The sequence below is a fragment of the Eucalyptus grandis genome, chromosome 4 (genome assembly GCF_016545825.1).
Source record: "Eucalyptus grandis isolate ANBG69807.140 chromosome 4, ASM1654582v1, whole genome shotgun sequence".
NCBI lineage: Eukaryota > Viridiplantae > Streptophyta > Magnoliopsida > Myrtales > Myrtaceae > Eucalyptus > Eucalyptus grandis.
In genome coordinates, this window is record NC_052615.1 from 20,257,628 (window position 1) to 20,279,639 (window position 22,012).

The 22,012-nt window shown below is 40.5% G+C and overlaps 4 protein-coding genes across 4 annotated transcripts; 3 read left to right on the forward strand and 1 right to left on the reverse strand.

Moving 5' to 3' along the window:
- The first annotated feature begins 2,273 nt into the window (after positions 1-2,273).
- On the forward strand, positions 2,274-3,660 carry LOC104428144. Its single transcript, XM_010041138.3, has 2 exons — positions 2,274-2,790; positions 2,982-3,660. The coding sequence occupies exons 1-2, from the start codon at positions 2,571-2,573 to the stop codon at positions 3,317-3,319; spliced, it is 558 nt and encodes a 185-aa protein (XP_010039440.2). The 5' UTR covers positions 2,274-2,570; the 3' UTR covers positions 3,320-3,660.
- A 2,260-nt stretch (positions 3,661-5,920) lies between these two features.
- LOC104428178 lies at positions 5,921-6,644 on the forward strand. Its single transcript, XM_010041181.1, has 2 exons — positions 5,921-6,140; positions 6,337-6,644. Exons 1-2 carry the CDS (start codon positions 5,921-5,923, stop codon positions 6,642-6,644), a joined length of 528 nt encoding a protein of 175 aa, XP_010039483.1.
- Positions 6,645-10,371: 3,727 nt separating this feature from the next.
- LOC104428145 (SNF1-related protein kinase regulatory subunit beta-2) lies at positions 10,372-16,383 on the forward strand. Its single transcript, XM_010041139.3, has 4 exons — positions 10,372-11,251; positions 12,127-12,305; positions 12,420-12,582; positions 15,743-16,383. Exons 1-4 carry the CDS (start codon positions 11,042-11,044, stop codon positions 16,067-16,069), a joined length of 879 nt encoding a protein of 292 aa, XP_010039441.1. The 5' UTR covers positions 10,372-11,041; the 3' UTR covers positions 16,070-16,383.
- A 98-nt stretch (positions 16,384-16,481) lies between these two features.
- On the reverse strand, positions 16,482-20,375 carry LOC104428146 (oligopeptide transporter 3). Its single transcript, XM_010041140.3, has 6 exons — positions 19,754-20,375; positions 19,036-19,133; positions 18,059-18,628; positions 17,703-17,958; positions 17,419-17,601; positions 16,482-17,309 (listed from the first exon to the last, which is right to left on the reverse strand). Exons 1-6 carry the CDS (start codon positions 20,264-20,266, stop codon positions 16,692-16,694), a joined length of 2,238 nt encoding a protein of 745 aa, XP_010039442.2. The 5' UTR covers positions 20,267-20,375; the 3' UTR covers positions 16,482-16,691.
- Positions 20,376-22,012: the final 1,637 nt, after the last annotated feature.

Genomic DNA, 22,012 nt, shown 5'->3' on the forward strand with positions numbered 1-22,012 from the left:
CAATCCTAACGATTGGTTCAAGACCAACCCCAAAACCAGTTTGATTCTCGATCCCAAAACCTTAGAAGTGGCTTTATATACTTTATTAGGAAAACTATAGTGAGATGCAACCTGAATAATGAAACATCAACGTCTAGTTTGAAGTAGGCAAATATTATCACTCAACTAATTCCACGAGGCCTATTACATAAACTCCACCAATCGGTGTTGCCCTATCATTAATACTTTGGAGATGTACATGTGGGCTATGTTAAGAAAAAAATTTCAATTTGGAGAATTGGTGGGGTGTGAAATAATTTTTAATATTAATGGCTCATAATTTATTGATTTAAGTTTTTGAGTAGAGATAGGTCTAACTGGATATGCTAATAAGCTTGAACTTGGGCTCTCTCTTGATGATTTCTCCAAGTGAAAGTATCGAACTTCTATTACACGCTCTTAACAAATGATATCATAGCTGATAGTTTTGATGGCCCACTTCAATGTGTATTTATGTTTGGTGAATATCTCAAGAAAGGAATCTAATCAATACAATATCTAAGCAACCTTCATGGTCCAATCTAGCGGAAAAGACTTGAAGTGAGGAGGGGCATTGTGTTGTGGTAACAAGATCCTTGGGACAACCTTCATAGTTTGATTTGGAGAAAGGGATCCAGATGAAAAGGGCGTCGGAGGCTCAAATCTAGAGAAAAAGATTAGGCATGGAAAAGGGTGTTGGAAGTATGTTTGTAAAACAAACAAAAGTGCATTGTCCCATAGAAACATTTTGCAACATTTTCGGAAAGGATTGTTTCTATTCTAAAGACTGAAATAAATTCATTGCTCTCGTCTCGGTTTCATTATTAAGTCTTGTTGATTTTCTTTATCAAAATACAACTCCTATTTTTCAATTATTTCCCTTTGAATTTCCTAGAGAAATACTAGAATTATATATGATATTTTTGCTTAAGACTTTGTTGTATCCTGGAACACGTTTGCTAATAACAACGTTATAGGATGAACAACTTTAAAGAAAGAAGAAGAAGAAGGTATTATTATGCCTCAAAATCTAATTCCATTCTGCTTCATGATCGATGTTTTTACCAACAAGGGGACATTAGATATTCAAATTAAGATATCTTGATGCACAAGACTCTTGAATTAAGGAAAAGTAGATCTAAAACTAAGCTCACTTATGAGGGGGAGATTGTTAATATCACGTGTGAGTTGTATAAAAAAAAATTCTTGGAAAATTGGTATGGTATAAAATAGTTAAAATATCTTACTTGGTCTATGATTTATTGATTTAAACTTTTGAGTGAATGTGAATTTAATTGAATATAATAACATGCTCGAACAAGGATTCCCTCTAAGTGATCTCCCCTAAGTAAAGATATTGGGTTTTTGCTGCATACTCTCGATAGATAATTTCCATTCGAGCCACTCAACTCTTTTTGCTGCATACTCTCCATAGATAATTTCCATTCGAGCCACTCAACTCTCTCTCTCTCTCTCTCTCTCTCTCTCTCTCAGGTCTAATCAGCTCATAATAAATTGCAAGAAATTTTTCGTCCCATAAAGAGCTCTCTTTCAAAGAGAGGTTAACTACCTCTCTCTCTCTCTCTCTCTCTCTCTCTCTCTCTCTCTCTATCAGGCCTAATCAGCTCATAATAAATTGCAAGAAATTTTTCGACCCATAAAGAGCTCTCTTTCAAAGAGAGGTTAACTACGAAGATTACAAATGGGCAATTAGCAGTCCGAATCTTACTTCTTTTAATTACTTGCACGTAAGCCGCGCCGAGTTAATGTTTTATCCTAAAAAACTGCTTAAAGTGGGAAAAAGATATTACTTTAGGGTTAGCATTTTAGGAAGGTGGTCTATCTGTTGAAAAGATTAATTAGGGGCAGATTTGAACTCTCTTGGATGGAAAAGTTATTGTGCATAATTTAATTATTATATTGGAGTAGTCATATATCGAGAAATAATGAAAGAAACGCTTCTATATATTTCTATGCCGCGATTAGTTTTGCCTATTTTATGGCTCGTAAAATGAACTTGTAGAAGTTTAATTGAGAATGAGAGCTTGCCTATTGATGCAAGCTATTAGGATACAAGCGAATGCGATCGTAACTTAGTAAAGAACATAAGTTGCTTTGCCCTTCACTTAGGAACAACGATACGTAAAAAACGATAAAGGTAGACAACCAACCTTCACGTTTTAACTGCCCTTCCAGTTCCAGCTACCAACTTCCGTTTCGGGGATTTCAAGGATGTAAAGACAAGTAAAGCCCCTCGTTACGGATCTAAAGCACGAAATCCTTCCTGATTATCCTTTGCAAAACTCCGAGTTCACTCAATTTAATCCCTCGTTCTGCGCATTTTAATGTTCCATCGTGAGGACTGTGAAGGAAGGGCATAGCGTCGTGATTAAAGAGTGTCAAAAACGGCAGCTCCGTAAAGAATCTCAAACACACCTACGTAAATCTTCATCTTCATTGCACGAAAGACACGCGAAGAAGACTAAAGAACACACCCAAAGGACAAATATAGCGCTACTTGGTTTTGCAGCTTTGTCCGTGATCTCGCAGCCATGACCATTTTCTTCATCTTCTTCATCTTCCTCGTTGTCTCCGATGGAGCTGCTTCGACGGAGGGCTCGCTTCTTGAGTTCTCGAGCCAAGACGAGCTGGTGGAAATGGCGGGATATGGTGTGAAGAAGGTGTCGACCGTCTTGGTCGCTGGCTCGGTTTCGTGCGTGGCTCGCCTTCCCGGGGACGCTCATCATCGACTTCATGCTTGGCCAGTCTCCGGTCTTCACCTATAAACTCGAACTCTGCTATTTGAAACCCTCCATTACAAGTGTCCATCGTGGGTATTAGTTGATAAGATGACTAGGCCTTTAAGGATTCGATGCTGTCAATCAAAACCCTAGAGCTAGATACGGCCTTCTTGATTATTTGACTAATGTCCTATGCTGACTATAGATAGAATCAATTCTCAGGTGCTTTGGTTGGTGTAAAATGTCAAAAAAGCAAGAGCAGGATCAGTTCAAATTGGACTCGAGGCTCCACCGATGAATTTGGAGACTTCACGATGGATCTCCCGTCCCACCTCCATGCCGTTCCGGACCTACCCAAGAAATGCTCGGTGCGACTCCTCCGAGTCCCAAGAAGCTCGCCTTGTCGACCGACTCATGGTCATAGACACAAGAGGTTGAAATTAGCTTCGGTCAGAGATGGGGTTCGCACTTACAAGGCTGGAAACATAAGGCTCGTGCTCATGCAGTCCTCAAGGCTTGCAATGGATTGTGGAAGCAGCATGAATAGGAATCTAAACTGAGTTGATCATATAAAAACTTTACATCCCTACTTATACACTTAAATTCATATGACACTTTGAGGTATTTCCATTCAGAAAATATGTGTAAAAAGAAAAGCAGGTGTCATTATTTGATTAGACATAGATAAAAAAAACAAAAAAGAGTTTCATCTAAAGAATATAATTTGATATGTATCGAATGACGATTATTTTGAAGTTAAGGGAAGAGCATGTCAATAATTTGTATGGTGTGTGGTAAGTTATATTTGTGTAGATAATGGTGTAAATATGTATGTATCAATCGGTGATCATATGATGACGTGTAAGATTTATATTTAAATAGGTGTTTTTGTTTTTTTAAATTCAACTTCAGGTTTATAAGCTTAATTTTATGGGTACGGATACACTCCACTAGCCAATGGAGCATAGTTTGGACCTGAGTGGTCTGCTGGGAAATCATAGGCCCATCTAGAAATTGCTGCTCCCTGTTCTTTTGTTCTTTTACTGCAAAGAATGTTTTTTTGGGCCAAAATTGCTCTTTTCTTTTATCTCTCAACCACCTAAAATTGCTTGTTTTTTGTTTTTTGAAATTTTGAATCATCCGTAATTATTTTTGTTGTAACTTTTTTTTAAAGAAAATTACACAAACCCCTATAAACTTTGGAGCAGTACACATTCGTCCCAGAACTATCAACTATTATATGATATCCCTAAACTTTCATTTTGTTTCAACCATTACTATTCATCAAAATTTTCTATTAATACATGTGATGCACATGATTTTTACGAATTGAAAGTGCATTTTCATCTCATTTTTTGAAGCCAATCTCTCTTTCACTCTTAATTGCTCTAAAAAAGAAAAAAAAAAAGAAAAAGAAAATGAAAGATAACTAAATCAACTAAAGTACTAACGGCAGAAAAAAGTAACATCAAAAATAATATTAGACATGTGTATGCTGAAAAGAAGATAGACTTGGCAAATGCATTAGTGTAAGGGATGTCAAGTGACGACATTTTGTGGGATGGGCAGTTTTTGATCTGAGTTCTTCTTGTGATATTTCAATTTGTCTCATGCAACAATTGGAACTGCTTCTGTGCACCTGAATTGCTCTGTTGAGCTTGGTAATGCTATTGAATGAAGTTGGTCAGTTTGTGTAAGAGCTGCTGTAGAATGGAAGTTTGGCTTTGATGCTATCAAATGAAGTTCCATACTGTGGAAGGAACTGCAGCTGATGTTGAACGAAGCTAATTGAGTGTGCTATTGAATGAACTCTTCACAACTACTTGTATTGGCCAACTTGGTCTCGACTTCAACAGCAAGAGCACTTTCCATTAATCGATTTGATACTTTCGGGTCCACTACCACCCAAAAAAAAAAATTTGCACTTCCCTGGCATGTTAAACTCGGCATCCTATCAAGCCTAGCGCATTCGTGAAACCTTTTTCCTTGATTGATTCTCGTCCATGCTGTTCACAGTGGTGTTTGGAGAAAACTACCTTCGATTCAGAGCGAGCCAATCAGCTTGATTACGTTGAATAAGGCATCCGTATGCTTGCCATAGTCCTTGATCAAATGCGAATAACAGTTCATTAGTTACTTAGGGTTCTTGATTTTGAGTTGCATCTCCACTTATTTAATCTGCCAATGGAAGAAAAGGACGTCTGATATTATTTTTCTTTTTATTATCTTAAATTATTATCTAATAAAATCTATAAATAGGCTAGTGTGTTTTTAATTATGACACACATTGGATTATTAAAAAAATTCTCAATTCTCTATCCTGCATATTTCTTATTTGCAACTATCGGCGTGCAAAAGTCAACACTGCTCTACTCTCTCACACATCGTGGTTGACCTCCATTAACGGAGCTTTACACTTGGTCGCAACCTCGATTCGAGGTCCATCGAAGAGAGAGAAAGAAAAGAGCTCTTGAGGTTGAGCTAAACATGGAGATTCGACACCAGGAGGAGTGATGATGATGAGGCCTGAGATGATCACACATGCGACGATGATGGCAGCGATTGCCAAGCAATGTGGAGTCGCCAATCGCAATGGTACAAGCACAGAAGCAGACGCAGAAGCAGGAAAAAAAAATTAAGGAAAAACATATTTTTAATAAGAATTCAATCGAGAATGACACTCCACATCATCAATATGCACAATTTTTTTTTTCCGAACTGGCACGTCATGCCTAATTAATGGTAAGGATCATATTAAGCCAGGGCCAAATTGAACAAGAAAGAAAGTTCCAAGGAAACATATGTATTGGAGGTCGAATGAAAGTTTAGGAACACTACCAAGAAAATAAATCAAACCTTTGTTCTCTTGGAGGACCGATGCACAAAAGAGAGAAGAATAGAGGTGGAAAAAAGAAGCCTTGGAAAGAGTGAAACGGAAGGGAAGGGAAGGGAGAAACCAGCAAGGATCAAGAAAGCAAAAGAGCATGCAGGCCAGGCCCGGGGTATTAATAAAGGCCATAAACCAATAGCAGTCGATCAGCAACAGCCATCATTCATCACCATCCATCATCAGCATTGTCTGTGATCTCACAACGATAACACACCCGAAGGATAAATATAGAGCTGCTTAGTTTTGCAGCTTTGTCTGTGATCTCACAACGATGACCATTCTCTTCATCTTCTTCATCTTCCTCGTTATCTCTGATGGAGCTGCTTCGACCGAGGGCTCGCTCCTCAAGTTCTCGAGCCGAGACGAGCTGGTGGAAATGGCAGGATATGGCGAGAAGAAGGTGTCAACCATCTTGGTCGTTGGCTCGGTTTTGTGCGTGGCTCGCCTTCCCAGGGAAGCTCATCATCAACTTCATGCTTGGCCAGTCTCCGGTCTTTACCTATAAACTCGAACTCTGCTATTTGAAACCCTCTATTTCAAGTATCCGTCGTGAGTTGGTGCTTAGCTGATAAGATGGCTGAGACTCTGCGGATTCGATACTATCAATCAAAACCCTAGAGCTAGATACGGCCTTCTTGATTATTTGACTACTGTTGTATGCTGACTATAGTTATAATCAATTCTCAGGTGCTTTAATTGGTGTAAAATGTCAAAAAAGCAAGAGCAGGATCAGATCAAATTGGACTCAAGGCTCCACCGATGAATTTGGAGACTTCACGATCGATCTCCCTTCCCACCTCCATGCCGTTCCGGACCTGCCCAAGAAATGCTCCGTTCGACTCCTCCGAGTCCCAAGAAGCTCGACTTGTCGACCGGCTCATGGTCATAGGCACAAGAGGTTGAAATTAGCTTCGGTTCGAGACGGGGTTCGCACTTACAAGGCGGGAAACATAAGGCTTGTGCTCATGCAGTCCTCAAGGCTTGCAAAGCAATAGTAAGAGGGTCATGAATAGGGATCTATAGCTAGTCGATCATATAGAAACTTCACATCCCTACTTATACACTCAATTTCAGATACCACTTTGAGGTATGTCCATTCAGAAAGTATGTGTAAAAAAAAAAAGCAGGAGTGATTATCTGAATATACATCAAATAAAATAAAAAATAAGAGTTTCATCCAAAGAATATATTTTGATATGTACCAAATGACAATTATTTTGAAGTTAAGAGAAGAGTATGACAGTGATTTATAAGGTATTAGGCAAGTTGTACTTGTTTAGATGATTTCCTAAATGTGTATAATCAATCAGTGATCGGATGATGTCGAGTAAGATTTGCATTTAAATAGGTGTTTTTAAAAAAAAAGAAAAATTCAACTTCAGGTTTTATAGGCTTTATTTTCTGGGTATGGATATGGTCCAGTAACCAATGATGCACGGTTTGAACCTGAGTGGTCTGGTGGGAAATCTTGGGCCCATCTAGAAATTGCTGCTCCCTTTCTTTTGTTCTTTTTCTGTGGAACATATTTTTTGGGCCAAAATTGCTCTTTTCCTTTTTTTTTTTTGGTTAACACTTTTCCTAGTCCGGATATCGGTCTTTTCTTTAATCTCTCTACCACCTAAAATTGCTCGTTTTTTGTTTGAAATTTCGAATCATCCGAAATCATTTTTCTTGTAACTTTTTTCTAAAGAAAATTACAAAAAACCCCTATAAACTTTGGACCAATACATGTTTTTTTTTTTTTTTTTTTTGTCTTTGGAGGAATCGCGGCTTGGGCCGACAACCGCGCCGTAAACCCCAGGGTGACACTTAAGTAGGAGGACCCACCACTCCGAGTTACACTTACATCTCTCTCACGGGTTTGAACCCTTCACCTCTAGGCGAGGATCGCGGGTCCAGGTGGTTTGGACCAATACATGTTTTTTTTTTTTTTTTTGGTCTTTGGAGGAACCGACTTCACAGCCGTCTTTGTAAACCCCAGGTGACACTTAAGCATAAGGATCCACTACCCCAGCGCCTGGGTTTTGAACCCTTCACTGTAGGCGAGAATCGGCGGGCGCCTTACCACGAAGCGCCGCGGCGGCCGTGGTTTGGACCAATACATGTTCGTCCTTGAACTTTCAACTATTACATAATAGCCTCAAACTTTTATTATGTTTCGACCGTTCATACTTTTTATAAATTTTTCCATAGCATGTGCAATTCACGTGATTATTTCCACTAAAAGCGTACTTTCATCTCTTTTTTTTAAGGCAATCTCTCTTTTACTCTGAATGGCTGTAAAAATGGGGAAAAATACATAGACAATGGGAGATAACTAAATTATCTAAAGTACTGACAACAGAAGGGAAAAAAAAAAGATAACATCAAAAATAATATTAGACATGTGTATGCTGAAAAGAAGATATAGTTGGCAAATGCATTAGGGTAAGGGATGTCAAGCGATGACATTTTGTGGGATGGGCAGTTTTTGATCTAGTTTTATTGTGATCTTTCAATTTGTCTTGTGCAACAGTTAGAACTGCTTCTGTGCTCCTGAATTGCTCTGTTGAGCTTGGTAATGCTATCGAATGAAGTTGGTCATTCTGTTAAGGGAGCTGCTGTTGGATGGAAGTTTGGTTTTGATGCTGTCAAATGAAGTTCCATTTTGTGGAAGGAACTGCAGCTGATGTTGAATGAAGCTAATTGAGTATGCTATTGAATAAACTGCTGCGTACACCTCACAGCCATTTGTATTACCCAACTTGGTCTCAACTTCAACAGCAAGAGCACTTTCCATTAATCGATTTCATATTTTTGGATCCACCCCCACCAAAAAAAAAAAAAATTGGACTTCCCCAGCATATTAAACCCCGGCACAGTATATTAAATCTAGCACATCCATGAAATATTCTTCCTTGGCTTATTCTTGTCCGTGCCATTTGCAATGGCGTTTGGAGCAAAATACCTCTGATTCGACTTCAAAGCAAGTCGATCGACTTGATTACGTTGAATGAGGCATCCTTCTGCTTGCCATAGTCCTCGATCGAACGCGAATCGGGGTTCAATTGTCACTTAGGGTTCTTGATTTTGAGTTGCAGCGCCACTCATTTTAATCTGTAGGTGGAAGAAATGGTGTCTTAATGAGGTCGTTTTCATTTGGGGCTGTAATGGAACGGAGTCGTTTTCTCTTGTAGGATGCTGCGTTTGATTACTAGCGGGCCGCGTGTGATGAAAGGAATAATATAAAAGCCACGTGTGTAATTTTGTCCATTTAAAATTGATAAAATGGACAAAAGGACTTAATTGCGGGATGTTGACAAGTTTTAGAGTTTAAATGCATGCTTCGAACGCATTAAATTGACAAGTTTTATAACTTTTGTTGTTCTTTTCATAACCTTTCTTCAACGCTCATTTTGGTGCTTGATTCTTTATTTTTTTTCTTTTAATTTGGTCCCTGAATTTTCTAAATATCATAGTCTTTCTATAATAAAAACTCACAGAGCTAGCTAACCCAAACATCACCATTGTTAACTTGCCCTCATGCTATATAGCTTGGCATCTAGGCATAGCAATGGCTCAACCACCATTCTCGTTGCAACTTGTTGCCACTGTAACCAACTCGACCGCCACCCCTTGTCATAACTCATCGCTACCAACAAGATACACTTGATTGCCGATAAGACATACTCGACCACCACCTTTAGTCGTCGCTCGTTGGTCAAATGCCATCACGACCAACTTTATCGCCACAGGCCAATTGAAACTAGGCCTCGATCACTACAGCCATTAGCGATATTAAGATATGTAACTTGATTCTTTGTATTTCTTAGAATCGTGCATATACCTCATTTAATAGTGCATATTTCCTATGGATTATAATTAATTGATATTATATTCATCCCGTTGCCTTAAACCTATGAATCCGCTCGTGTACTCTTCATTATTACATATGTCAAAATATACAGAAATTACTCAATTCTCTCTTTCGCATGTTAAAAGGCGCCACTTCTCTATTCTCTCTCACTTCATGGTAGACCTCCATTAACGAAGAAGGTTCACACTTAGTCGTGACCTTGATCCCAGGTACAACAAAGAGAGAAAAGAGCTCCCAAAGAGCTAAATACAAAGTGATGGCGACGGGGCACGACATGACGACACACGCGACGGAGACGGCAGCGATGGCCAAGCATTGTGGAGTCGCCAATCGAGATGGTATAGACAAAGAAGTAGGAGAGAAAAAGAAAGAAAATATTTTCAATTAGAACTCAATCGAACGGGACACTCTACATCATCAATATGCACAAATTTTTTATCTAAGCTGGCACGTTGCGCCCAATTCACGGAAGGACCACCTCTAGGCCAGGACCAAATGGACAAGAAAAAAGTGTCAAGGAACATAGATTCAAGGTCGAATGAAGAGCTTAGGAACACTACCGAGAATAAAAATCAAACCTTTGTCTCTCCGGGGACCAATGCACAAAAGAGAGAGGAGGCGAGGGGAGGAGAGAGAAAGAAGCGTTGGAAAGAGTGAAACGGAAGGCAAAGGAAGGGGGGGAAAGGCCAATAAGGATCAAGAAAGCAAGAGAGAGAGAGGGTACACAGTGCAGGCCGGGGCCATATTAATAAGGGGGTATAAACCAATCGGAGTCCATCATCATTCATCATCCATCATCATCAACATCGTCGTCGACGTCTCTCCCCCATCTCTCGTTCTCGCCCGTGCTCTCGCTCTCGCCCGTGCTCTCGCTCGTGCACGCTCTCTGCGCGAGGAGGAGGAGGAGGAGGGTGGTAGGGGAAAAAGAGTAGGGGGAGGACTTTGTCAAAATGCTGACGTGACGAGCATTCCCCCATCACGGTCACTGGGCCATCCGTCCGATCTTCCAACCTCGTCGGAGCAACCCAATTCCCCTTCTTTTTCTCTGTTGCATTCTCTTCCCTTCCTTCCTTTTCGTTCTTGGTTTCGAGGGTCGTCTCTTCTCTTCGCTCGCTCTCCCTCCTCCTCCTTCTCCAATTTCCCATTCTTGCTTTCCCTTCTTTCTCTTCGTTTCTCCGTCTCGGGTTCTTTTTTTTTCCCCTTTAATTTTTATTGGGTATTCCTGTTTCTTTTACCCTTTATGTCCCTGCGGTCGAACAGGGGCAATCCATCTACTGTCGCCTCGATGGGTTCCTGCTTCTTTATAGTCGGAAAGTAGCGCTTTTTGTGGTGAATGGGTTCGTGGGTCTAATCCTTAAAAGCGTCCGAATCGAGCTTGAATTGTGCGAGTGGGGCTTTCGCTCGTTTAATCTTCTTTTTTTTCTTTCTTTTTTCCTTTTGGGTGTTGGTTCTTGAGGGATTTCTTCCCCCCTTGTAGCGTTGAAGATAGATAGATAGATATATAGATAAAAGAAAGAAAGGGCTTTGATTGAGAGGATGGGGAATGTGAACGGAAGAGAAGATGGGGTGGGCAGTCCATCTGGGGTCGATGAAGAAGGTGGCGGCGGTGGCGATGGTAGTGTTCAGGATAGCATGGGTGCGCCCGATGAGGCGCTCGTTGGCTACACTGCGCCGGCTGAGTTGATGGGCCAGTCTCCTCCCCACAGCCCTAGAGCCACCCAGTCTCCTCTGATGTTCGCTCCTCAGGTTAGCCCTTGTTTTTCCACCTTTTGCTATTTCTAGGTTGATTTGGTTCTGTGGTGTTTTTCCCCATTTGGGGGGTGTCGGATGTAATCTCGTGAAAATAAAAACTTGTGGCGGTTTTCTTTTTTGCATGTGGTTTCTTAATGGTTTTGATTTGATGGAGCTGTCTCTTGTTTGGTTGGTTTCCGTTTGGGAGAGATTTCACTTTGGATTTGAGTCTGTTGTTGTGAGCTTAGTAGTTCTTGTGATCGTTGGAAGGTTGGTTATCTAGAAAACTATGATTAATAGTCGAATTGATGATCTCTTGGAAAATCTTTCTAGGATTTCGGATTGATGATGGATTACTTTTCTGCGTGCGTTTTTCTTTGGTGTTCATCAGATGTTTGTTTAAAGTTCAAAAGAATTCTTGGGTTTTCTTTTGGTTGAGAACATATGGCGAGTGTCTTTAGCTGGACCCTTTGATTAGTTGGCTTCAACATCTCAACGGGCGAATAATACTCAGCTGCTGCAAATTCCTGTGCAATTCATTGTGGATCATGGAGATCTGGGATATGTGAAATGGAGCATTCTCGCAAAAAGTATTCTTCCTTGGTGTATTATGTGATTTACGATCCCTGTAGTTTGTAGAGCTCCTGACTTCCTTTGTCAAGCCTGATCTACATTGTGGGGAGTTGAACAATTTCTCATCTCTATGAGATCTTGATGATCCCCTCTTTGCCAAACATTACCATGTTTATGCCTTAATGATCAAATCTGTCCCTAGGTCAGAAATCAGTTTATTCCAAATAAAGGAAATATTTGTTCATTTGTCTTCATTTAGATCTCTAAAAAGATCTAATAGTAATTTGCTGTCTACTTCTTGCCGGTGTCACCTTTAGGTCCCAGTGGCTCCACTGCATAGACCAGATGAGATGCATGGTTCTGGCCCCTCCTGGATGCAAACTTCCTCGGGTTATGAAGATGCATGTAGTGAACAAGGGATACCAACCATGATCACATGGTGTTATGGTGGTAAGGAAGTTGCTGTGGAGGGATCATGGGACAACTGGAAAACAAGGTTTCTTCCCTTTTATTTCTTCAACTCTCTGTTCTAGTGTCGTTTCGTCCTCGATATGTGCTGGAGCTGCACTGCACATGACCTCAAGCTTGAAACCTTTACCCTATTGAGCAGGATGCCCTTGCAGAGATCAGGGAAAGACTTCACAATAATGAAAGTATTGCCATCAGGTGTTTACCAGTATAGGTTCATTGTTGATGGGCAGTGGAGGCATGCACCTGATATACCCTGGACCCAAGATGACGTTGGAGCTACTTACAACATTTTGGACTTGCAGGTATGTGATTTGTTGTAAAGAAAATGGAGTTGTTATTGTTCTAAGAGGCTAGAGATGCCTTGACCATGGATAGTTTGTCTTCAAGTGGGAGTAAGGCGCTTTCGTCTCATTTACAGTTAGGTTAATGGCTGGAAGGATGATTAGTTCTTTGACAATCTAATTTGAATTAGGGTAGTGTGCTAAGTGGAAGCTAGGATTAATGGCTTCTTTGTCATTGACTGCCTTGCTCAACATTCTTTTATTATCCTGGTCTTCACCTTGGGTTTCTAGCCTTGTTCTTGTTCTATTGGTTAGTGTTCTAACTTTTTATATGTGGGAGAACTCCCTTTATTCCATCTTCCCTTGGAATCCACGTTCTTATGCCCATATTTGTGACTTGGTTGGTTTTTCTCCACCATTTAAATGGTAGTCTGATAATTCTTAAAATCGACAAGCATAATTATAATTGTTTAAAAGCTCCTGATCATAAGACACTCAGATTGATAAATGGGCTCAAGAAGTTACTCTGTCAACAGATGACACTCTTACCAGCCTTTTCATTTCCCCAAACAAGCTAAATGATAGTACTCATTCCAAAGGATGCTTGGAATTGTTACTTTGGAGGAAGAATGACTTTATATCCTGATTGAGATAGTAATCACAAGCTCTATCTGTTCTTGGGACACGTATTGCTTAGATAATGACAGAAGTATGTAAGAAATTTGTGGGAATGTCTGAACTGTGAAATATCTGCTACCTGGATGGAAATCCTGCTTTCAATATTTTTAGCTCTATCTTCTTCTTCTTCTTCTTCTTCTTCTTCCTTTTTTGGAACCTGAGTAATTTGTACAAAAATATCTCTTTTAGATGTTATCAATGTCTCAGACCAAAAAAAAAAAAAAAGATGTTATCAACGTCTATAAGATGATTGAATGGATCAACAACGGTATTTGTTGTCATATAGATCTTGATGCATCTCTTAACTGATCCATCTAGGTACATGACACTATGTCCCTTTATTCTATACTGTTTTGAGTAGCATGCACGAGTAATTGGACATCTGGATTCATGCATGCTATGTTCACATTGAATAATCCATCATTAGACTTTGTCTTGTTCACAAAGCTTGGGTTCCTCATTCTGGTTGGTTTATCTGACCAGTTCATCATGGTTCAGCTAGCATGAATGTCCGTTTATGAGGAAGCACCACAATTTCCCCCATCTAGATAGTGGGTACTAGGGACTGTTGTCAAAGTGGCATGAGAAATCCACCTCATGAAAGTTTTAAATTGAAACGAACAGAAACTATTTTGTTAGATCAACTAGATCTAAATTCTAGATACTCTGCAGTTGAAAATTTTGCATCATAACTGGAAAGTTCCTTGCAGTAATGATCCCAAAAGAAAAAAAGTTTCTAAGCAAGGTACTTTGCTAGAATGAATTGCAAGCAGGGAATGTCATGAATGGCAAGTGTCGTGCCATGACATGAGCACATATACTTGATGCGCATGCATGCTGTGCATGCTTTCGGAGGTGACACTTGGGAAACTAATTAGTTTTAGGAGATTTTTTTATTCTGACATTAGCTGAACATCTTACACCACTCTCAATGTATGCTTTGCATTCCAACAGTTTATGGTTTATACAACCTTTTGGCCTAGGGGAGGAATAATTGTTTGGGATAAGTGTACTAGAAGTCCTAGAACTCATTACCAAAGTGTAATTGAGTCCTAAAACTTTCAAAAAGTGCAATATAGTCCTAAAACTTCTCACGAAGGTGCAATCAAGTCTTAAAACTTGTTATGAAAGTGTAGTTGAACCCTAAAATTTTCAAAAAGTGCAAACAACAGAAGGATGTCATTGGACCCATTTAACTAATTTTAGGACTTGATTGTATTTTTTGAAAATTTTAGAATTCAATTGCATTTTCTTCATAAGTTTTATGACTTAATTTGCACTTTTTGAAAGTTTAGGACTAAATAATACTTTCGTCGTAAGTTTTAGGACTTCTAATGCACTTATCTTAAATAGTTTGTACAACGATCTAATATGGATGACTTAGTTTCATCTTTGTTGTGGCGTCCCTTACTCCATGATTGTTTGCTCATATTAGTGGAAGATTAACTACTAGGTGAATATTTTTCTACTATCCCAATGATAGAAATGTTGTTCCATCAAGTGAATGGATTAAAATGATGCCATCCTCTGGCTAGTTTCATGTAATATATGGCTCCATAAGAATTGGCATGAGTTTAATTCAATTTCACGTGCATTCCTTGTACTTGCACGCAATCTTTATGCTAGATGAGTTTGAGAACGGGAATTCTTATGTTTTATTCTATCAAATTTTCCTCTACAGTACTGTCCGTCTCTTCATTCATATGTATTTGAGAAGGAGCGATCATGAGCAAACCAAGGATAGATCTTACTTGTTGACACTTTTTTTTTTTTTTTTTTTTTTAAACAAGGGATCACCTGATAGGTGGATGCTGAAATCATGAAATATTTCACTAACTTCATGGATTTGGTAAAATGCGAACCAAAGTCCTTGCGGAAGGCCAAAGCATGAGATTTTTGCAATTTGACATATTTTCCGTGCAATGAAGCCTATTTTGTTGCTTTTGTTGATTCGCATGAAGTTTAACAGTATCAAGAAGGATCCTCTTCTCAAGGCCACCTTAGTCATGCAAATTTATATGTTTATTGAAGATGAATGAAGAAATCATGAATCACTGCCCGCAGTGGTGCAGCTGGCTTCGGGCTCTCTCCCCCTCACGAAGGGGAGGAGTTCGAATCCCAGAGGTGTCACATTTGCGCGACTCACCCGCAGCAGGATCTGTGGTGGTGGCTTAGTCCGCCCCGGATTTACGCTATCGGTTGCCGGTTGTACGGTGGTTCCTGAGTCACAAAAAAAAAAAAAAAATTTGAAGAAATCATGAAGTTACATCTCATGCCTTAACTTGGATGAATATGCATCCTCAAGTGACACAGAAGAGTGGATGTTGCATCTGTGGTTTTTCCCAACTAGTGCATTGAGTTGGACGTATGGATTATACTTTCAATCTTGTCACAGTAAAGAGGAAATTTTGCCGAAAGTGCACTTATAAATGCGAAGTTGCTATTTGATTGTGTAAATTGGTTTTCAATTGAGGTGACTGGTACTTCTGATTTTTCCCTGCAGGATTTTGTTCCTGAAGACCTCGAGAGCATCTCCAGCTTCGAACCTCCACAGTCCCCAGAGTCGAGCTATACCAACTTGTTTCTTGGATCTGAGGATTACGCAAAAGAGCCGCCCATGGTGCCGCCTCACCTACAGCTCACGCTTTTGAACGTGCCGGCACTCCACTTGGAGATTCCACCACCTTTGTCAAGACCCCAACATGTAGTGCTCAACCATCTTTATATGCAGAAAGGGAAGAGCTGCCCAGCGGTGGTTGCACTTGGCTCAACAAACAGGTTTTTATCCAAATACGTGACGGTGGTGCTCTATAAATCCTTGCAGAGGTAGAGCATGCTTACTTTGTATCTGGATGGGCTGTGGAGGTTACTACCAATTTGATCAAGAGGGTAATGCATTTTGTCAGTGGCTTAGACTAGGAGGTCAAAAAGAGTCAATTGCGAATGGAGCCTAATTGATGGTGATTTTAATGTAGACCATGTGATCTGATAGGTGTTAGCGTCGATAACGTGGTCTGGCCTCTTTTTTGGTTTCACCCGCTCATGCAACAAGGAATCTATCGAAACATGTAGCTCTGGAATTGCAATACTAAGAACTGCTCTCTCATTTCAAAGGAGAGATTGAATGACGGCTTTCTTTTGTCATGTTTGGGTTTCAAATGAAAGTCATGGTTGATTATTGCAATTATGATTTAGTGACACAGCAAATCAAGGCAAAATCAAAGTCCAAAATTCAGGTCACATCTGAGAGATAGTTGCTTCAGTGAGAAAAAACCATAACTGGAATTCCTCTGAGAATGGGCGTGCGTGCAATCATGTACGAAATACAAAGCAGGTCCCTATCTATTCAAATCATACAAATCTATCTTCCTCTGCTCACACTCAATACATATTCAGCTTATCTCCAAATTTGCAAAGGCAAACGACTAAATAGCAAGCTCACATAGACACAGCTAATTGAAAACTGGGCAATTTGGGACACTAATTCCTGGCGCAGTCGGGCACGACGCTAGAGGGCAGTGATCGATATCGGTTCCCCACCATTTCAAGTTTTTGTTCTCGTTCTGCAGGGCGAAGAACAACAGAACACCCATAAAAGCTGTCCCAGCATCCAATGCCGCGGATAAGATGTAATTATACTTCTGCCACCAGCGTTTCCGGTATCTGAAGACGAAATAGTTGAAGATCGTTCCAGTGATGAGCCAGCTCGCTATGTTGGTCGGAGTGGCTGGCGGCATTCCGGCGAATCCATAGGATATAACTGGAATGTTTATCAAGGCAATCCATTTCTTTTCCGGGAACATTTTGCTCAATGCCCAAATTGGCACAGGCAGGACAGCTCCGATGAGGAACAACCAAATCAGGTTCCTGTATAATCCTCCTGGTCCGAACAGCCTTCTTGGTCCAATCAATCCCCATATAACAGAAGCATCGAAGGTAACGCGGTACTTAGGGCATGTCCATGGAGAATCAGGGTGGAGCGCTTCGACGTCGCAAATGTTCTCGATGCCATCTAGCATCCACCACGCAACTGCGAGGTTGACTACTCCAGAAACTAAAGTACCAACAAGCTGAGAAAAGAACATCAAAACCAAGAAAAGTAAGCCACTATGCCATGACCGATACAATCTCTAATACTAGTGAGAGCCGCAAAAGCAGGAACCCGTGAGCTGCAGATACCTGAGCTGTGTACATGCAGCGGGGCGGAATCTTCATGTAGTGCCCGAGTTTGAGATCGGATAAGAATGAGAGAGCATGAATGGTGCTGATCCGTCCATAGATCTTGAAAAGCAGATTCGCAATGGGTTTTCCTGGTAGCACATACCCTATAAGGAACTGCGCTATGATGTCGTATCCGGGTTGCTGCGAAAGAAGCAAATGGAAAAGCGGCACGTTACCAATGCAAACCTTGCACCACAAAAAAGAGAGAGAATCGACCCGGCCAACTAGAACTCTGTTTTTACCTGGTTGGTGGTCGCTTGAATGACCCCGATTGGGAGGGTAACGATAAAAGCCAAGCCGAAGGCGAATAGCATCCCCCACCATGGCAGCTGAACTTCATCTTTCCACACGAAAGACATCACGAGGGACACGACGGCGCTTCCTAGTAGTAGAATGAGGAACCACCATTGAGGCACTTGTTTGTAACTTTGCATTAGCTTTGCGTGGATGTCCAGTTTTGCATTCTTGATGGCAGCTCTGCTTTGCTTCATGATCTCGCTGTAGGACAAAAGCATGAAACGGTTCCATGTGTGCATCCGTGCCCAGTACATCTATTTAATGAAATCAATAAGCTGGAAAGACACAGAGAAAGACTTACCTGCCATGGAACAATGCCACATGAGTGAGCGTAGCCGTGAACCGCGCGAAACCTGATGCTATTGAGAGGGCAAATAGAGGGCTCAAGTATAGCTTCCCATAACTTTCATAAGCAGAAACATTGAGATCAAACTCAGGGGTCAGTATCTTGGTGGTATCGTACTTGAGCCCATCAGACTTGAACAGCTGATTTGAAAATATTGGGAACTTCCGAGCATCGAAAGTGTTATACTTCCAGTAACACACAGGCACTATTATGTATATGAACATGATGAAGCCGATCGCAACATTGGCAATCGAATGCCATGGGGACACGAGGGGGCTTCCGTGATAAGCCGAGATTCCGGCCCAATCGAGTGTGAAGGCACCGACCCCGAGTCCGTGGTACCCTGATCCTACTTGTTGGGCAGTGATACTGTGTGGCCAGGCCCAGCAGACCCAAGAGAAGAACGTCAGGATCGGGAACAGATAGCCGGGAAGGGCGTAATAGACAAAGCTTGCCCCCATCGCCATGAGAAAGAACTGCATTCGGGTAAATCCTTTTGTTTTATGTTCCCTTTCATGGAGTGCTCTGCGAATAAGCAAAGAAGAGAAAGTACAGTGAGTCATGCTGTTCCAACATGAAAGAGGAAAAAGAGAGGAACAAGGAAGGGATGCGATTCTGATTTACGTATAAAGGGGCTGCAATTTTCACCGGAGACTTTCGGATTCGCTCAACCGCTTGCTAGCGAGCAGGGATTCGAGAAGAACAAGATTGGGATTTCAATTATGCATATTTTGCTTTTTCCCTCTTACTTCAGATTTGATACTGTTTAGACACATGAATAATTTCATTTGTATTGATTTATTGTAGAACTTAGTGCTAGAGAATACATGGATTGCTTTCATTTCTTTCGTCTACGCATGATTAGTTCAATAGTTCAATGATTGGAGCTTATGGAGGATGAGAACTTCAGATGTTACGACTATATTACGGACCTGAACAGAGAAACCTGAGCAAGATTTGCAGGCCACCACATTTCGACAGGATCCACAAGGTACTTCCTGAGTAATCCAGCCCAGCCATATCCCAGTATCTGTACACCCACAATAAAAGATCAAATGGTTAGCTGAACTAGAGAAATACACATACCGCTATTCAAGGATCATAGAAGAGGATAAGGAGAGAAATTGAAACTAATGTAGAGCTCCCTATCAAAACTCAATCTCAGTCCACTCTTAGACTAGGAAACGAACCGTTCTGACCCTCTACGTCATGTTTTAGTGGCATATTCCTAGTTTCATGCAGATGCTTATATCATGCTCCATACGAATTAAGTCCTTTTGTAAGAAGTTCATAACAAACACCAGACGCAGAACAACTGGCCCTCTCAAGAGCCGTATCAGTCTTAATTATCAGCTTTCCTACTGCATAATGGGAGAGAACATCGAAATAATACTAGGACTAAACTGTAAAACTAATCCTAAAACTTCTGACAGCAGTCTTTGGTAAACTATTAACAATAACTTCCTTGAAGTTGTAAAATAAGCTTACAACTTAAAATAGAAACCCTATGGTTACCCTGGCCTTCTCACTTCAACTCGAAAACATCTAACCAATAATTGAACGAGAAAGGCGAACGCACAAAAAGACCGCAGACCACAAACCACATGAACCAGTCAAAAGGAGACCAAAGGAATCAACTCTTTTCCTGACCTGTGTGGTCAAGACAATGACGAGGCCACAGAGAAAGCTCAGGTTCTGCTTGTAATAGGCCTTCATGACAGTGATGGCTCCAATGGAGTAAGCATCGCCCCCGCCGATGGACACCCCGCAGTTGGCGAAAATGGTGATGATCACATGCTCCTTCATGTTGAAAGGCCCCGGGTTCAAGCTAAAGCCATACCCAAGCACCTTGTACTCTCTGCTGGGCAGAGTCTTGGCCATAAACCTGCCGATGGGCAACACCGCGATCTGCATCAGGATGGCCGAGATGGTGAGGGGCTGCGTCCGGAAGGTGAAGAAGGTGTTGAGGAAGATGAGGATGATGCAGGAGGCCAACCCAAGAGTCCACACTCGGAATGTCATCACCGGGAGTGATGGGTCGTCTGTTTCCGGCACGACCAGGGCCACTTCTTCTACCGGGCATCTTTCTACTTCTTCTTCAGCTTCTTCTGAGAGGTCTTTCTTCGGCTTTTCCGGGTCTTGCGTTTGGTCTTTGGTGGCCATTGATGGCTTTCAAAGCTTGGCTGTGTTTGGGGTGACAGAGCACACTCCCCCGTTTTCTATCTGTACTGGACCTTGGTACTTCTCTTGGAAATTGTTCAGCTCAGAGGTAGTTATATAATGCAAATGGGACATGAGTTTCCTATGACTACAATGCCCTTCTAGATATATCACGCCGCACAAATTTGATTCCTTGAATTGCCAATTTCAAAAGACTTCATATTGTCGTTGTCCATTGGAATTCTTACTGGTGTTTTATCTCATCTGTGATATCGATGAGATTGCGTAAATCGAGGACTTATCTTATTTTCAAATGGCCTCCCTCAAGAAAAAAAAAACATATTAGAGATCAAAGACTCTGAATGGTTTTTGTACTTTTCAACCAGAGCTTTCACACTTCTTCATTCGCTTGGACAAGAGGAACTGGTTCCTAATCTTATGGGACCTTTGCCGATTTCGAGACCCTGCTGTCTCTTATCTTTCTTGAAGAATTGACAGGATAAAAAAATGACAAGTTGAACCTGTTTTCTAAAGTAAAAGATGTTGTATTAAATTTATAATCCTATCACCTGACATTAACTTTTCAAACATTTCAACTAAAGCGTGTGCTTCTTAGTTGGCTGAACTTTTCATTTCGACCACACTTGCGAAACGGCGCATTTGAGTGAGATGAAATGAAATAAGGGGACATTGGGTCGGAGAACAAATAGAATGAAAGGCGAATTCACATGAATATGCCCTAAATGTCAAACACGTTTCTATGGAGAAGCTTGAGACAGAAAGCATAAGCATAATAATACACACAGAAATAGAATAGAATTTGAGAACAGAATTGCTTATTAAGGAATGATCATCTCTTCATGTGGACGAAACCAGGTGATTTAACATGACCTAATGTAGTAATTAGTCTGATTCGAAAGTGTGTATCATACACAACAATTGAAAGTAGTAGTCGGAACAATAATTTCATTTCTTTAGGTTATAATATACTAAAAATATCAGAGATGTTACTGTATGACGGAAAGTATAGTTCCGTACCATTCTTTAAAAGAATCATGAAACTCGAGAAGTCCATCCTTAATTGAACTTAATTTCTTTGAGGAAGTGTATGTATATATAAATATAAAAGTATTATGTTAATTGAAAAATAAAACACAGATAGATGAGTTTAAAATGGAAAAAGTACAAATTCGAATCTAAGCCTACTTACAGATTTTTATTCAATCAAAAGCTTTTTGATTAACTTAATGTAATCTCAAACCTTTGAAAGAGAATGCAATTAAGTCATAAATCTTTCAATTAAACTAAAATATCCTAAACCTTCGAAAAAGAACGCAATCAAGTCCTCTAGCCAAGTCTTGTTTGAAATTGTTGACATGGCGGTTGACTCATTGTTGACCACCTTACGTGTTAGGATAGACAACCAAATGCGAACAACATTACTCAAAATGAAGCCAATTTTATTCTTAGATAAGGAATTCAACAGCAAGTTCAAGCAAGGCTTGGCCATGAAAGTTCAGAACTACATTGAGTCAATTCAAAAGTTTATGGTTGAATTTAAAGCCGTATTATAGATTTAGGATTGAATTTGCAATTCTTTGTATAAAATAGAAAGGTTCACTCTCTCTCTCGTTCTATCACGCACGCGCGTCCCGCCGTGCAGGTCAAAGTGTCATAACAGAGTGTTTTGTCTTCTCTGTTAACCCATATTGTCAATCAGATACATCCTGACTTACTTTAATACTTGCA